We start from the raw sequence: 12,887 nt of genomic DNA on the forward strand, positions 1-12,887 counted from the left end.
TCGCGAGCTGGTTGAGTGTGTCCGGAACCGAAACAGACTGCACCGCCGTCTAATGCAAGATAGAGCAAACGAGGCACTCCAGCAGGAGCACCGAGCTGCACGTGCCAAGGCCAGAAAGCTAGATAGACAGTTGAAGAATGCTTACTTTATGGATCAATGCTATACGTCTGATCAGAGGAAACTTTGGTCCGTGATGAACACTGTCACCGGACGAAAGAAGACCCGCCGAGTACCCCAGGTATCAGCTGACCAGCTGGGCGACTTCTTTGCAGATGTTGTTCATGACCCCAGTCGACCTACGCACCTACAGATGCCAGTTGGCCCTACGAAATCTGATGCCCTTACAGCCTTCCAACCTGTGTCGTTGTATGATGTCGCTAAGCGTTTGCAATGTGTGGATCCACATAAAGCTACAGGAAGTGATGGAATCCCAGGTATTGTGTTGAAACGTTGCTCGGACACCCTCTCCCCATACCTGATGAAGATCGTCAACTTATCTCTTGCGTCTGGTATAGTGCCATCAACTTTCAAACATTCTCTTATCAGCCCATTGTATAAAAATGGCGACCCACTGTCAGCTCGTAACTATCGGCCCGTCTCGCTACTGCCTATTGTTTCTCGCATACTGGAACACTTTGTCAAGAAACAGCTGACAACTTTCCTAGATGATCACTCCTTGTTACCTTCAAGTCAATTTGCATACCGAAGAAATCACTCAACAGAAGATGCTCTTATCCTTGCCTCCAACCGCTGGAAATTGGCCAAATCGGAACGAAAACACACCGGGGTAGTAATGGTAGATCTATCGAAGGCATTTGATAGAGTCCAGCATGCCAGGCTTGTGCAAGTGCTGTTTGACCTTGGCATTTGTGACACACCACTGGAATGGTTCCTCAGTTATCTCTCGGAGCGGCAGCAGTGTGTACGGGTGGAACACTCAGTTTCGCAATATGTTGGATGCTCCCGAGGAGTGCCTCAAGGCAGCGTTCTGGGCCCTCTTCTTTTTGTACTGTACACCAGTGATATGTCGTCAGTTCTACCAGGTAGTGTATGCCACCAGGAATTCGCTGATGATGTGGCTCTGGACTACTCCGACTATCAGCCTGATTTAGTGTGCTCTGTTCTCTCTAACGCTGTAACACGACTCGCTGAGTACTTGGACAACATTGGTCTGTTATTAAATGCCAGTAAAACCCAAGTTATGTTTGTGAGACCCCGTGGGTGTCTGGATGGACCATCTGAAGTGAAGTGTGGTACCACAGTGCTTGATGTTACTCCAGTCACGAAGTATCTCGGTGTCATGCTTGATGACCAACTGTCCTGGAAGCCCCAAGTGGACTTTATTGCCAGCAAGACTGCTACTACAATCGGGCAGCTCTGGCGCCATGGACGGTGCCTTTCACTCAATGCCCGCCGGGCCTGGTACATGAGTATGATCCAGTCTGTTCTCTGCTATGCCTCAAACTGTTTCTTTCCTGCTCTATCCAAACTGCTGCTACATCGACTGCTACGCATTGCTAAGTCTGGCATACGAGCCATCTTCCAACTCCCCAGAAGGACCCCCACTGCTCCCCTATTTGCCAGACTATCAATGCCTCAGCTCCACCAGCTGTACGTGCAACGTCTGCTTCTCTTCGTCTTCCGCTGCCTTCATGGCAGAGCCAGCTCACTGTTCCAATCCTACTACTCCCTCATTGCCACGGATGTGGACAGAAGTTGTGTCACGCGTGGTGAGGTCAGCCAGCTGCTCAGAGTGCCGTTCCTACCTGGTCCCTCAGGCCGTAGCTCTATCGCCTTTGTTGGCAGTACCACATGGAACTCTCTCCCTGCTGATATTCGCGCTTGCGACGTACGCCACACGTTTCAAGCATTGCTGTCTGGCTATGACCTCATCTCCCTAGTCAACTAGCTCTCCGATGTTGTGCCTACTATGTCTTCTTCACAGATTCTGCCTGAACAGATGCTCATCAATTATGTTCTTGTCCTCTATCTTAGTCCAAATCCTGCCTTGCCCATGCATGACTCTCATGAAATGCCCGTACTAAAATAGTCTATAGAACAAGAATATTGTATATCATACTTCTCTCATCAACTATGATAATACCCATTTCATACCCCCCCCCCCCCCCTTCATAAATTAATACCTACTGTTTTCTTTCCTTTCATTTCATCTTCTTTTCCGTTCCTTTCTTCTTCATACACATTTTAAACATTTTCATCATATTGTGAGAGCCGTGGGCCAACAGCCCCGGTGAGAAGGCAGTCTTGCCTGTTCATATGGTGAAGTAAAATAAAGAAACAACAACAACAACTCCAGAACGCCCTTGATCGGCAGAGTCTGCGCCGGTCCCATAGCTATGCAGAAGACGTTACTTGTACTTCAGTATCTCATTGAAACGTTTTTGCAATACAATGATGTAGCTAATCAAAGGAAAAAAGCATTTCCATCAGTTCTAACAACATGCGCGATGAGCTAGGCAACAAAGCATAGCGCAGGGCCCTGAGCTTCCAAGCTCTCTCGTTTAGTCATAATTATGCTAACATGTACGGTCTACCTCAACCTGCAGCGGAGCGAGGTCGTGCTGAGGACCCTCCAGTATACTTACCAGCATCCGAGCACAAGAAGTCTGCATACATCTACACCAAGACCGTCACACAGTATTCGCCTGTTCATTACAGGTCATTTTGCCACATTTGGAGGAGACAGGCAGCACACATCAAAGTGATGAAGCCAAGGACAGACGTATGCGCACTGTGTGACAATCTGCGGTACAAAATTCGTGTCGCCGGTACAGAGGAAGAGACGAAATGTAGTGTCCAGGCCCTGTGTTCGCACACATCGCTACCACAAGAGGAGCGGCAGTACTACCGAGATTTAGTGGACGGCGCGCAGGCATCACTGGATGAAGCTGAGGGCATAGTTCACTATACATTTGAACTGCCTAACTACTACGTAGTAGCAAGAATGAAGATATACAAAGAACATTACATACTGTGTACATAAATTTGCTCTATATTGCTCAATTGATATGCCATTATTAAATAGGTGGTTAGGCACATTTTACCATCGCAGATCAACTTGAAATTTTGTTTGAGCACATTACCATACCATACCAACATTTTGAGAGAAAAAAAAAATTTTCGCCAAAAAGTGCCATAGGGTGGTTTCTGTAGTCCCTGGCTCAATTATTTTAAATACACTGATTTGGGCTCTAAATTTCCAAAATGTTCGGCTCAGCCATCCCTCCCGCACGAGTAAATTGTACTTCAGATGGCTGACCGTACCACAATAAAATACCTTCCGACACCCCTGGTGTGTGTGTCTGTGTGTGTCTGTGTGTGTGTCTGTGTGTTGGGGTAGGGGGTGGTAGTCAAGTATGTACAAGACTTAGTACAGCGGATGCCAAAGAAACCCGCCCTCCTGCATAAGCAGTGTCGGACACTTCGGAGCATTTCGTTATCGTGTGGCACGGCTATACAATCAGCATGTGCATATTGATATGCAGTTCAATGCAAGAACTCGTAGCGATACTTTACTATGCAATGTACATGTGCGTTGTAAATGCAGCACTAGCCTCAGTGCGTTGTAAATGCAGCACTAGCCTCAGTCCCAGGACCTTGCAATCACACTTGAAAATCTCCACCTTCCCCAGATATATTCTGCAGTGCGTTTGTATTGTGATTTTTGCGGTCGGTTCGATGGAGACATAAGCGCTAAGCAGCAGGATCAGTAACTTAGCAACGCCTGTGTTTCGCCCGGGATGCTCAAGCTACATATGCTCCTAGCAACTACGTAGCGGCTCAGCTTCTGTCTGTCTACAGACTTACAGTACAGAGTCAGAGAAGATCGAGGCACTCTATCTCCGTGGAGAGCGGCATCAAAGCAAAGGAGCTTGCAAGCGGACTGTGACAGTCTGAGTGTTATTTATTTAGCAACTGATTTGCTGAAATAATAATAATTAGGACTACAGACGTACAGTACTTCATACTAACAAGAGTACATAACCCTGTACTCTTGATACTAATCACAGAGCCCATGAATCCTGGCCTGTGAGTCTCCGAGGGTTCGAGTAGCAGATTCCATTGAGGACGAGGACCGGTCGACCAGCGGTTGGGTTGTGGACACCGCCTACTGCTTACAGGCTCGCTCAACGGCCTATCGATCTGCAATCTGGGAGGGACTTCGCTCTCCGATGATTGGCTAAATCTGTGTGCATTGAATCGTAGACCAGCAGGCCAGAGCGGCACACAACTTCACAAGGAGCTACACGTACACAGGACAAAACTGCATTGCACTTGATCAGTACCCGAGTGTGACTTACAGTTGTCGCAATGGCAGGTCGAACAGTCGCTACCAACCAGCGTCCTAAGCAGTTGGATGAGAAGAGTGACCTCAGCTCCAAAGAGTCACAGGAAATCTTCAACACCGTCCAGCAGAACCTAACTCATCTACATATTCTAGGTGCGTATACCAAGGTCTATTCCTGGCTGCAGCTAGTACCCCAGCTACCCATACTAGTGTATGCCTATTTGGTATGCCTATTGGGTATGCCGCCGCCCGGTTTTCTTGATTATTCTTGCGGTTCACTGCCACTGGGGGGGGGGGGCATGATTATTTTGAGGATGATGTGGGCTGAAAATGCATGTGAAAAGCGGATACGAGCCGCGGGTGGTCGTTTTAACGGATACTGTGTTTTGGTCATGTGACTTGCTGCCCGTCATGCAGATGTTGGTGGAAAGGCACTAGATGGTCTGCTGCAGCAGAAGAAAGGAGAGCAAGAAGAAGCGGTCAGGCAAGCTGTTGCTGCTGCCAATGCTGCAGCTGACCAAAGACAGATGGTGGCTCTAGGCTCTGCACAGGTAGAGACCGATCGTCAACTTGAGGAGCTAAGGAAAGAACTTGATGTTGCCACGAAGAAGGCTGTGATGGAAATGAAGACAATCACCACACAGGAAATGGAGGACAGGATGGCCGAGGCGCTGGATAATGCGGCAGAGGCAGCGGAGCGTGCGCAGGCGAATGCATTGGAAAGAGCTGCGGAAGCGGCTGCCATCGTATGTGACAATGCCATCGAGAAAGCCAGAGCTGAAGAGAGAGAGGTAGCACGAATCAATGCCGAGCACCTTGCAGAGAAAACGAGGATACATCTGGAAAGCACAATCTACAACAAGGATGAAGAAAGAAAGTCCGCTCTGGCTGACTTGACAACAGAGATGCTAGTGGCACAAGAGAAGGCTTGTGAGGAAACACGAGTAGTTGAAGGAATGAAATGGCAGCAAAAGATGGACGCTGAAAAAGAGAAACATGATGGTGAGTTGGCTGAGCTACAACACCGGCTTGACAAACAAGTAGAAACCAATCAAGACCTGGAGAAGAAACTTCGAGAGACAGAAGACCAATTCAATCAGCTTAGTACCAGGCATGCTGAGTTTATGGCCGAATACAAGAGATTTGTTGACTCTGTACCCAAGCTATCCAGCGGCTTCCTGCTATAACTAGTAGCCTGCCCGGATTGTGCACCCGTGCCGACTGAAAACTCTCCCCCGTGCGTCTTCTTCGCACTGATTGGCAAAACAGCATCAAGTATAACAAAGCCGGCTAGTTACCCGGCAGTATAGCAATGATGTTATCCCACAGGCTGTTGCTGGCACTGTAAGGGTATTGCAAGGAGAGCGGTGACCCTGGCATCTTTCTGATACATCTCACTGTTTTCAGTGGCACACCACTGAGCAGTAAAGCTCACAGGTGCACTCACGAAAATAGCTCATGCTGGGTAGCTGCCTTCAGTGTAGACAACCATCACTATACAGCAGCAATAAAATTTATTGTTGCTGTATTCTTATTATTTAATAATAAGAACCAAGTTGATCCTGTTTGCACCTTTCCCTCAAACAAACAAGTTGATCCTGTTTGCCATTCGCTATAATTTACAAGAGACGCATTCAAGACTTGAAGCTTTTTGAAGCTAGCGCATTATTGACTTCGGAAAAAGACTTTGAAGTTGATATTGAACTTGAAGTTGCCTGATGATCGTAGTAATATGTGAAACTCAGAGTTGTAACAAAGCTTCCAAATTCTCTCTTGTATTGAACTTGAAGTTATTATTATTATGATTACTAGTGCTGCGATGATGCTGTGAATAGATGACCTGCTGATTACATGACGTATTATAAGTATCAATTATTGTAAAAATAAAATGCAGGGAGCTTGTTCTATTTCCCCTTCATACTGTGTGCGGTATACCCAGCAGCCAAATATGAAATATGTCTTTTGCATGCATTCGCTGGCCGTGACTCTTTCCGTGCTCTCACACGGCATCAGAGAGCTCTTTTAGCAAATTGACTCAGGTTGTCTCCCACCACCAATACAGCTATGTGAGGGGAAAGTGCAGAAAGAATGAATTTCTGAGTCCCATAAATATTGGCATCACCAAGAGTACGTAACACATTACAAAGAGTGCATAACCCACTGCTGATGTGCATGCAACTCTCATCTCCAAGCTAAGGGTAAGGGTGCATGAGGGTACACATGCATGCATAATACATGAGAGTTTTCAAGTGGTTCGAGTTTCAAACCACCTTGAACACAGATTGACTGCAGCGTTGATGCACTGCACTTTATCCGGGTTGATTACAAGTTTACAACCCACCCCAATTGCCCCCGGCCGGGGAGGGTTGAAATAATTGAGATATCGTACTACATGTACCGTACTCATGTGTGCATTTCGTGCCAGGTTTGCACAGCACTGCCCACTGTGCACAGGCAAACTTCCCACCAGCCACATAGCACTCTAGAAAATGGACCTTTCTCAGCATATCAGCTATCAACCTGTGTGCCAACCCTCTTCACGTTAACAATGACCTATTTCACCGTACAGACATTCAACGCAGGTCGAAATGTCTCATGTAAACACAGCTTTCGTATACACTACAAGTAAGGTCACATAGTCCGAGTCCAAGTCAGTGACACACAACCGTGTAGCACTACAAAAAAAAAAGTTAAAGGTCACTACATGTATTTAGAACACAAGATATCAACGTGACTGTGCATGTTCTAACGGCCCTGAAAAGGTTCAGTGCACCTGCTGCTGCTGCTGCAATTCCCAATGCTAGTTGCAAGCACTCAGCAAAATAAACCAAGAAAATAAAACATTGGGAACAAATAGCAAAATGGCAAAACAAGCACAGTACGGAATGGCGTTAAGCTCCCTATGCCATGAAGATGATGATAAAGATGAATATTTTAGATGATCGCTCAATACAAAAAAAAAGCTATGCACTACATGGCAGAAACAAAGCACTTGTCATGAGAATTTGGAAATTGTTTGTATGATATACTGACAGTAACCCTCTTAGCGGAGAAGGAAGACAAGAAAGTATGTGACATATACACTAATATTCATATGCCTAGGCTAAAGGTGGAAATTTCGGGGGAAACACTGACATGGTCAATTTAAAAAATAGATACATAATTATCAATCTTGGAGCGGTTCTGCTGTGCAATGCACTCTGAAATCCAGACGATGTTGCGGCACTCCTGCTCCTTCAGTTTGACATAAGCGTAGAAAACGCCGAAATGGAACTGATTCATGAAAGCGTTCACGTTCAGCTTGACCTGTGGCATGACACACATGGAGAGAGCAAGGCAACAAATCAGAAGAGCCGTGGCAAAAAGGAGTCACCGAAGAACAATGCAACAGTGTGTGGCAAACTAATAACCGTAGTAGCTTGCTTACCTCATACTCAAAGAACTTGTCTTCAAGTGTCTTCTCGCCAGGTCCGGAGCCAGCACCTTCAAACATGGCGGCATACTCCTGCAGAATAGGACAGTAAACAAGGTTAACACTCATGCAAGGAAAGCAAATGACAATATTATGGTACTAGTGATGAGCTGAACACATCTCTGTATGAGAGAAAGGAAGCAAGGCAATCCCTGGCTGAATCATTTCTGTCTCTGTCTCTCTCTCACACACACACACACACACACACACACACACACACACACACACACACACCACACACACACACACACACCCACCATGTACCATGTACCATGTATACGCCCGTCGCAAGAGAAGCACGCAAATCTGCAAATGCATTGGATGTGCACCCACAGATTTTCTCTTATAGCAAAGATAGCGAACAAGATCTGAATGAGACAGATCAAGACTTGCGCCAGATAACTGTCTAATCCACACAACTGGCAAAGCCATGTGAATCGACCACCAATGCACACCTGGTCTACACCACACGGAGTACATCGGCATAAAACGGCCAAGACAGTTACCTATGCACACCCTACACTTGCTGGGGTAACCAGTATAGACAGCACACACACACACACACGCACACACACTAACACCACCACCACTCACAAACAGGACAGAAAGGCAGAACATACCCCGTAGCACTCGGCCACTTGTCGCACTTGCTCGTAGTCATCAGCCTTGGCCAGTCGGGACAGACCGTCCGGGTAGAGTCGGCCACATCTTGGGAACAGCTTGGCACGGTCATCCTTGCCAAGTTCAGTTCCGAAAGAGTTGATTGTGATGTTGAATGCACGGCGATCGGCCTCAAACTGCACAACGACGACAAAAGTATACAAAACTTGGAGAGAGAGCTTCGGGGGCCCACACACTAACAAGCACTCGCAATAACTTGATTCTATAGCCTGGCGATAAACTGAGAGATAAACTCACCTGGAGAATGGGGCACATCATCTCAGCTGTGGAGCCACCAATAGACTCACAGAACTCATAGAATGCTTCCAGATATGACTGTAGAGTGGTAAAAGGGAAAAATGGGAAAAAGGACAATCAGCCACAAGCCATAATCAAGACTGATGAAAGACATGCGGATTAATTCAAACTAATACATGGAGAACAAACACGTTTCTAAAGTCGGTAAGCTATAAACTAGACATACATGTCCGCATGCACAGCACACAGAAATGAAAACACTGCACCAAAATGTTCCAACATGTCAGGTACATAGCACAGGTACATAGCACAGGTACATAGCACAGGTACACAGCACAGGTACACAGCACAGGTACACAGCACAGGTACACAGCACAGGTACACAGCACAGGTACACAGCACAGGCACATAGCACAGGTACATAGCACAGGTACACAGCACAGGTACACAGCACAGGTACATAGCACAGGTACACAGCACAGGTACACAGCACAGGTACATAGCACAGGTACATAGCACAGGCACATAGCAGAGGTACATAGCACAGACACCTCACCTTGTAGAGAGTGTTTCTGATGATCTCAATGTGAAGCTCATCAAGATCTTGCTCCGATACACATTCTTGGAAGAACATAGCTGTACAGTACAATATGCACAAAAATCAAAAATAATGGATACCTTTTGCAAAAGTAGATGTTACAAATTATAGTCGGCCTGCATCGTTCATATGTGTGGTGGTGGTGGTGGTGAGCCAAAATTGCAAGTCAACCGACGCTATAAATGTTCATGCATGTGATTTGTGTCGTCCAGCATAGCAAGCTGCGTTCATTTCCGGGGGAGGGGGGGGGGGGGAGAGAGAGAGAGAGAGTACAACAAACCTTTCGGGATGAACTCCTACTAGCACCTGTTAGGTCATTCTACAGTAAATGAAGCGAAGTACCTAGAAAGAGCTCCTGTTGGATGATCAGGTTCCTCAACAACAAAAGGCGTTTACTGCACCACAGTTATAGCAAAATAAATCACTGAATGTCTGAAGCAATACTGATCACAGAAGCAACATTGGAAAGAACCGAATGTTCAAGTACATATGGCAAACATGGATAGAATAGGTATGCTAGACTAGGTAGGACGGGTGTGCACACCAGAAAAAGATAGCGTACCCAGTAGAGTTTTCAATCAAAGACCTACCGAGTGGTGTGTCCACCAGCACTGCATTGTACAGGTCCTTTGCAGTCTGTGCAATGCCCAATGAACCGAGTTCCTCAAATTGGCCAAGTGGATGACACTTGGGTAGGAGTTCGGAGATCGACCGATTGTGCAGTGTACCAGTGATCAGCAAGATGATGTTGTCGATCATGTAACCATACCTGTGTATTCAGTACACACACACGTATCAACAATCACCGTCACTGTAGTCAGATACCTGACACTACTTCTGACACTGATGATCACTACTGTCGGTACAGACATGAACACGTGCACCAGCATTCACTACTCATACTTCGAAGTACAGTGCTTGAAGTACTTCTGAAGTACAGTCGTCCCTCTCTAATCCGGCACTTTATAATCCAGCACCCTCGATAAACCAGCACAATTTTCAGTAGCCAAAATGTCCTCTTCATGCACATTGCAGCAGTAAATCTGATTTGTTAATCCAGCACCCTCCCTAATCCAGCAGATTTTCGTGGCACAAATGGTGCCGGATTATAGAGGGACCACTGTATATGCAACACAGTGTCATCAATCAATTCACCAACAACAGTGCATGCACACACCATCCAGGACGCACACTCATGATCTACATGAAAGTACAAAGCATAAAAAACCGCTGCGGGGAGGATGACAAACCTTTCATCTCTATTCTAAACGGCAGTATTTGGTAACAGGATTGACTAGCCACCTAATCAATACTAAACAACTGCCCGAGAGTGTGGAGAAAACCAACAGCATATGGTACACAAACGCTGCTGACATGTTTAGACAAGCACCATACACAAGAGGGGTCAGTGAATGCAAAGTCGAGATGAATTACTAGTACCACAGATAAGATCCAGACCATTGCCCACTTTTCTTTGAAAATTAAACTTCATTTGTATACGCTATTGCTTGAATATCGCAGTAGTACTAAACCGTCACTCTATGTACGTTATTGTCCAATAAGATTCTCTCTATGTTCATATTTAGGGCTCAAACGGTTAGTCCGATCAACCAGTTGCAGACCGGTTACGAAGAATTAACGGTTAACCGATAAAGATAACGGTTACGCAGTACCTTTTCAGTCAATTTTTCAAGTATCAGGTCGTTGCAAAGTATGCACTTTCGCAGGCTGTCGCACGCGTACGCAATTTCTGGGCTGTCAACTCGGTCATATCTGGTCTCTTGGTGTGAGAGCATGTATGAATGAGCATGCAAGAGAATGTACATGTGTGCGCTGTACTAAATAGGGTACATTTTTTGAATGAGTATAGTCAAATATCCGCAGGATTGCCGTGGCTGATAGGTTATAACCGTTAAACCGACCGTTAGGTTATAACCGTTAAACCGACCGTTAGCTTAGCAGTTAACCGTTAGGGGTAAAACCGTGACCGTTTGAGCCCTATTCATATTTCCTACACACGTCTCTCTATTTCTTCATTGATCAAAAAACTTAACAGTTCTCTTCATTGTGATTGGTTAGTTCTCCGGCTCGGTGTGCCCTTTCAACTACACATGTCTCGCATAAAACTACTGCTACTCTCTCAATGCGAACGTCCTTGCTTGATGTGTTCCTCAACACGTCAGGTGATGCAGCTGCAAATCCAGCTAAGTTTACTCTTCTTACACTCTCTGATTGTGAGAACCATTCTTCTCACTGATATCTACTGTAGTGTTGCGTATAAAAGCATGACCTGTATAGAAGCATGACTTGGATAGAAGCCGATTTTTCCAAGCGCACCGTGACACAGAAGCACGATTTGAATAGAAGCATACGTGCAAGTACAATCATGTACTTGCACACTGCATGCATGACAATGTGCACTGTACAGTGTAAACTGAAGGTGTTGACGTAGAACTAGACGCACGGTTTGAACCCCGGCTTATACGGCCGTAAGCACCTGTTTTTATACGCGACATTACGGTATCTTCTGACCGAGAACAGTCTACTTGGATCAACTATATTAGCTGATAGCCGAATTGGGTTATCAGTTATCACGGCATGAAGAATGTAAATGTTGTTGCCATGGGATCGGTATTTCATATGTCTGGCGTGACACAAGTACTACTCCATAATTATGAAATTATGACATGGACACTGCCTGCTGAAGGCCATATGATTCACAAAGCACCCATACACCCACATCACTTAAAAATTCTAAGGATCTACCTAACTTACGTGATGAAATCAAAGAATTGGGAGAGTGGTGGGAGAGAGTGATTGCGAAAGTATGTAAACTCGGTGACGAGCTTCTCACGAAGCTTGTCATCAACAACAGCAACCGTCAGTGGTCCCGCCTCGTTCTGCAAGAAATTTCCATAGTCTGTACTTTGCAGATGCAGCTTCAAATCTATAGAACATGAATAAACGACCATTCTACATTCAGCGACTTTCGGGCTCGAACATGATGATAATTTCTTGAAATTGGTGACTTACCCTCGAGAGTTTCACATTGCGTCAAGTTCATGTAATCAGCCTGCGACAATACACCTCCACGGAACCCACGGACAAGGCCCTCCAGATAGCCATGATCGGCGTTGAACAGAGTATCAGAGCTAGCCATAATGGCGACTTCAGAACTTCACAAAAACAGAGAACATCGACCTCCTTGAAGCCGTCAACCACTGCACTGGTTCGTTGTTCAAGCAAACCTCGGTACGGTCGATCACAGTCAAGTGCACAATCTCCGTCACTACGGGAGTTGACAACCAAACGCGAAATCAACCATTCAAGCGTGAATTTTGCGTATTTTCGTCCATTTCGTGGCCATCATTTTCGTGTGTACGCATGCGTTTCTTACGTCACTTTGGACTTTATGACGAACATATGAGCGTAAAACTACCAAAACGACGTCACCTGATCATGTGATCGCGAACGACGAACGACTGCTACGTGAAGAAAAGTAGATATTTTAGTACTAGAAAAGGGAATGTCCCAATCACTAAAAAAAAGTGAAACTCGTGAAATAGCTAGCTACAAATTTGTAGCTGCAA

The 12,887-nt window shown here is 45.8% G+C and overlaps 2 protein-coding genes across 2 annotated transcripts; one reads left to right on the top strand and one right to left on the bottom strand.

Annotated features, from left to right (window-relative positions):
- The first annotated feature begins 3,902 nt into the window (after positions 1-3,902).
- On the top strand, positions 3,903-6,216 carry LOC135806335 (uncharacterized protein C6orf163-like). Its single transcript, XM_065320506.1, has 2 exons — positions 3,903-4,462; positions 4,727-6,216. The coding sequence occupies exons 1-2, from the start codon at positions 4,333-4,335 to the stop codon at positions 5,494-5,496; spliced, it is 900 nt and encodes a 299-aa protein (XP_065176578.1). The 5' UTR covers positions 3,903-4,332; the 3' UTR covers positions 5,497-6,216.
- Positions 6,217-6,900: 684 nt separating this feature from the next.
- LOC135806346 (V-type proton ATPase subunit d 1-like) lies at positions 6,901-12,546 on the bottom strand. The gene is made up of 8 exons (XM_065320515.1): positions 12,331-12,546; positions 12,073-12,244; positions 9,888-10,066; positions 9,256-9,335; positions 8,700-8,777; positions 8,402-8,578; positions 7,737-7,814; positions 6,901-7,615 (listed from the first exon to the last, which is right to left on the bottom strand). Exons 1-8 carry the CDS (start codon positions 12,455-12,457, stop codon positions 7,454-7,456), a joined length of 1,053 nt encoding a protein of 350 aa, XP_065176587.1. The 5' UTR covers positions 12,458-12,546; the 3' UTR covers positions 6,901-7,453.
- Between the last annotated feature and the right edge of the window lie 341 nt (positions 12,547-12,887).

The sequence above is a fragment of the Sycon ciliatum genome, chromosome 1 (genome assembly GCF_964019385.1).
Source record: "Sycon ciliatum chromosome 1, ocSycCili1.1, whole genome shotgun sequence".
NCBI lineage: Eukaryota > Metazoa > Porifera > Calcarea > Leucosolenida > Sycettidae > Sycon > Sycon ciliatum.

Bases quoted from the DNA above. Each gene is read 5' to 3' on its own strand.
- LOC135806335 (XM_065320506.1), top strand. From the start codon at position 4,333: ATGGCAGGTCGAACAGTCGCTACCAACCAGCGTCCTAAGCAGTTGGAT. The intron at 4,463-4,726 runs GTGCGTATACCA...CCCGTCATGCAG, and splicing joins AACTCATCTACATATTCTAG to ATGTTGGTGGAAAGGCACTA.
- LOC135806346 (XM_065320515.1), bottom strand. From the start codon at position 12,457: ATGGCTAGCTCTGATACTCTGTTCAACGCCGATCATGGCTATCTGGAG. The intron at 9,336-9,887 runs GTAGGTCTTTGA...TGTACTGTACAG, and splicing joins GCTGGTGGACACACCACTCG to CTATGTTCTTCCAAGAATGT. The intron at 7,616-7,736 runs GTAAGCAAGCTA...GTCATGCCACAG, and splicing joins ACAAGTTCTTTGAGTATGAG to GTCAAGCTGAACGTGAACGC.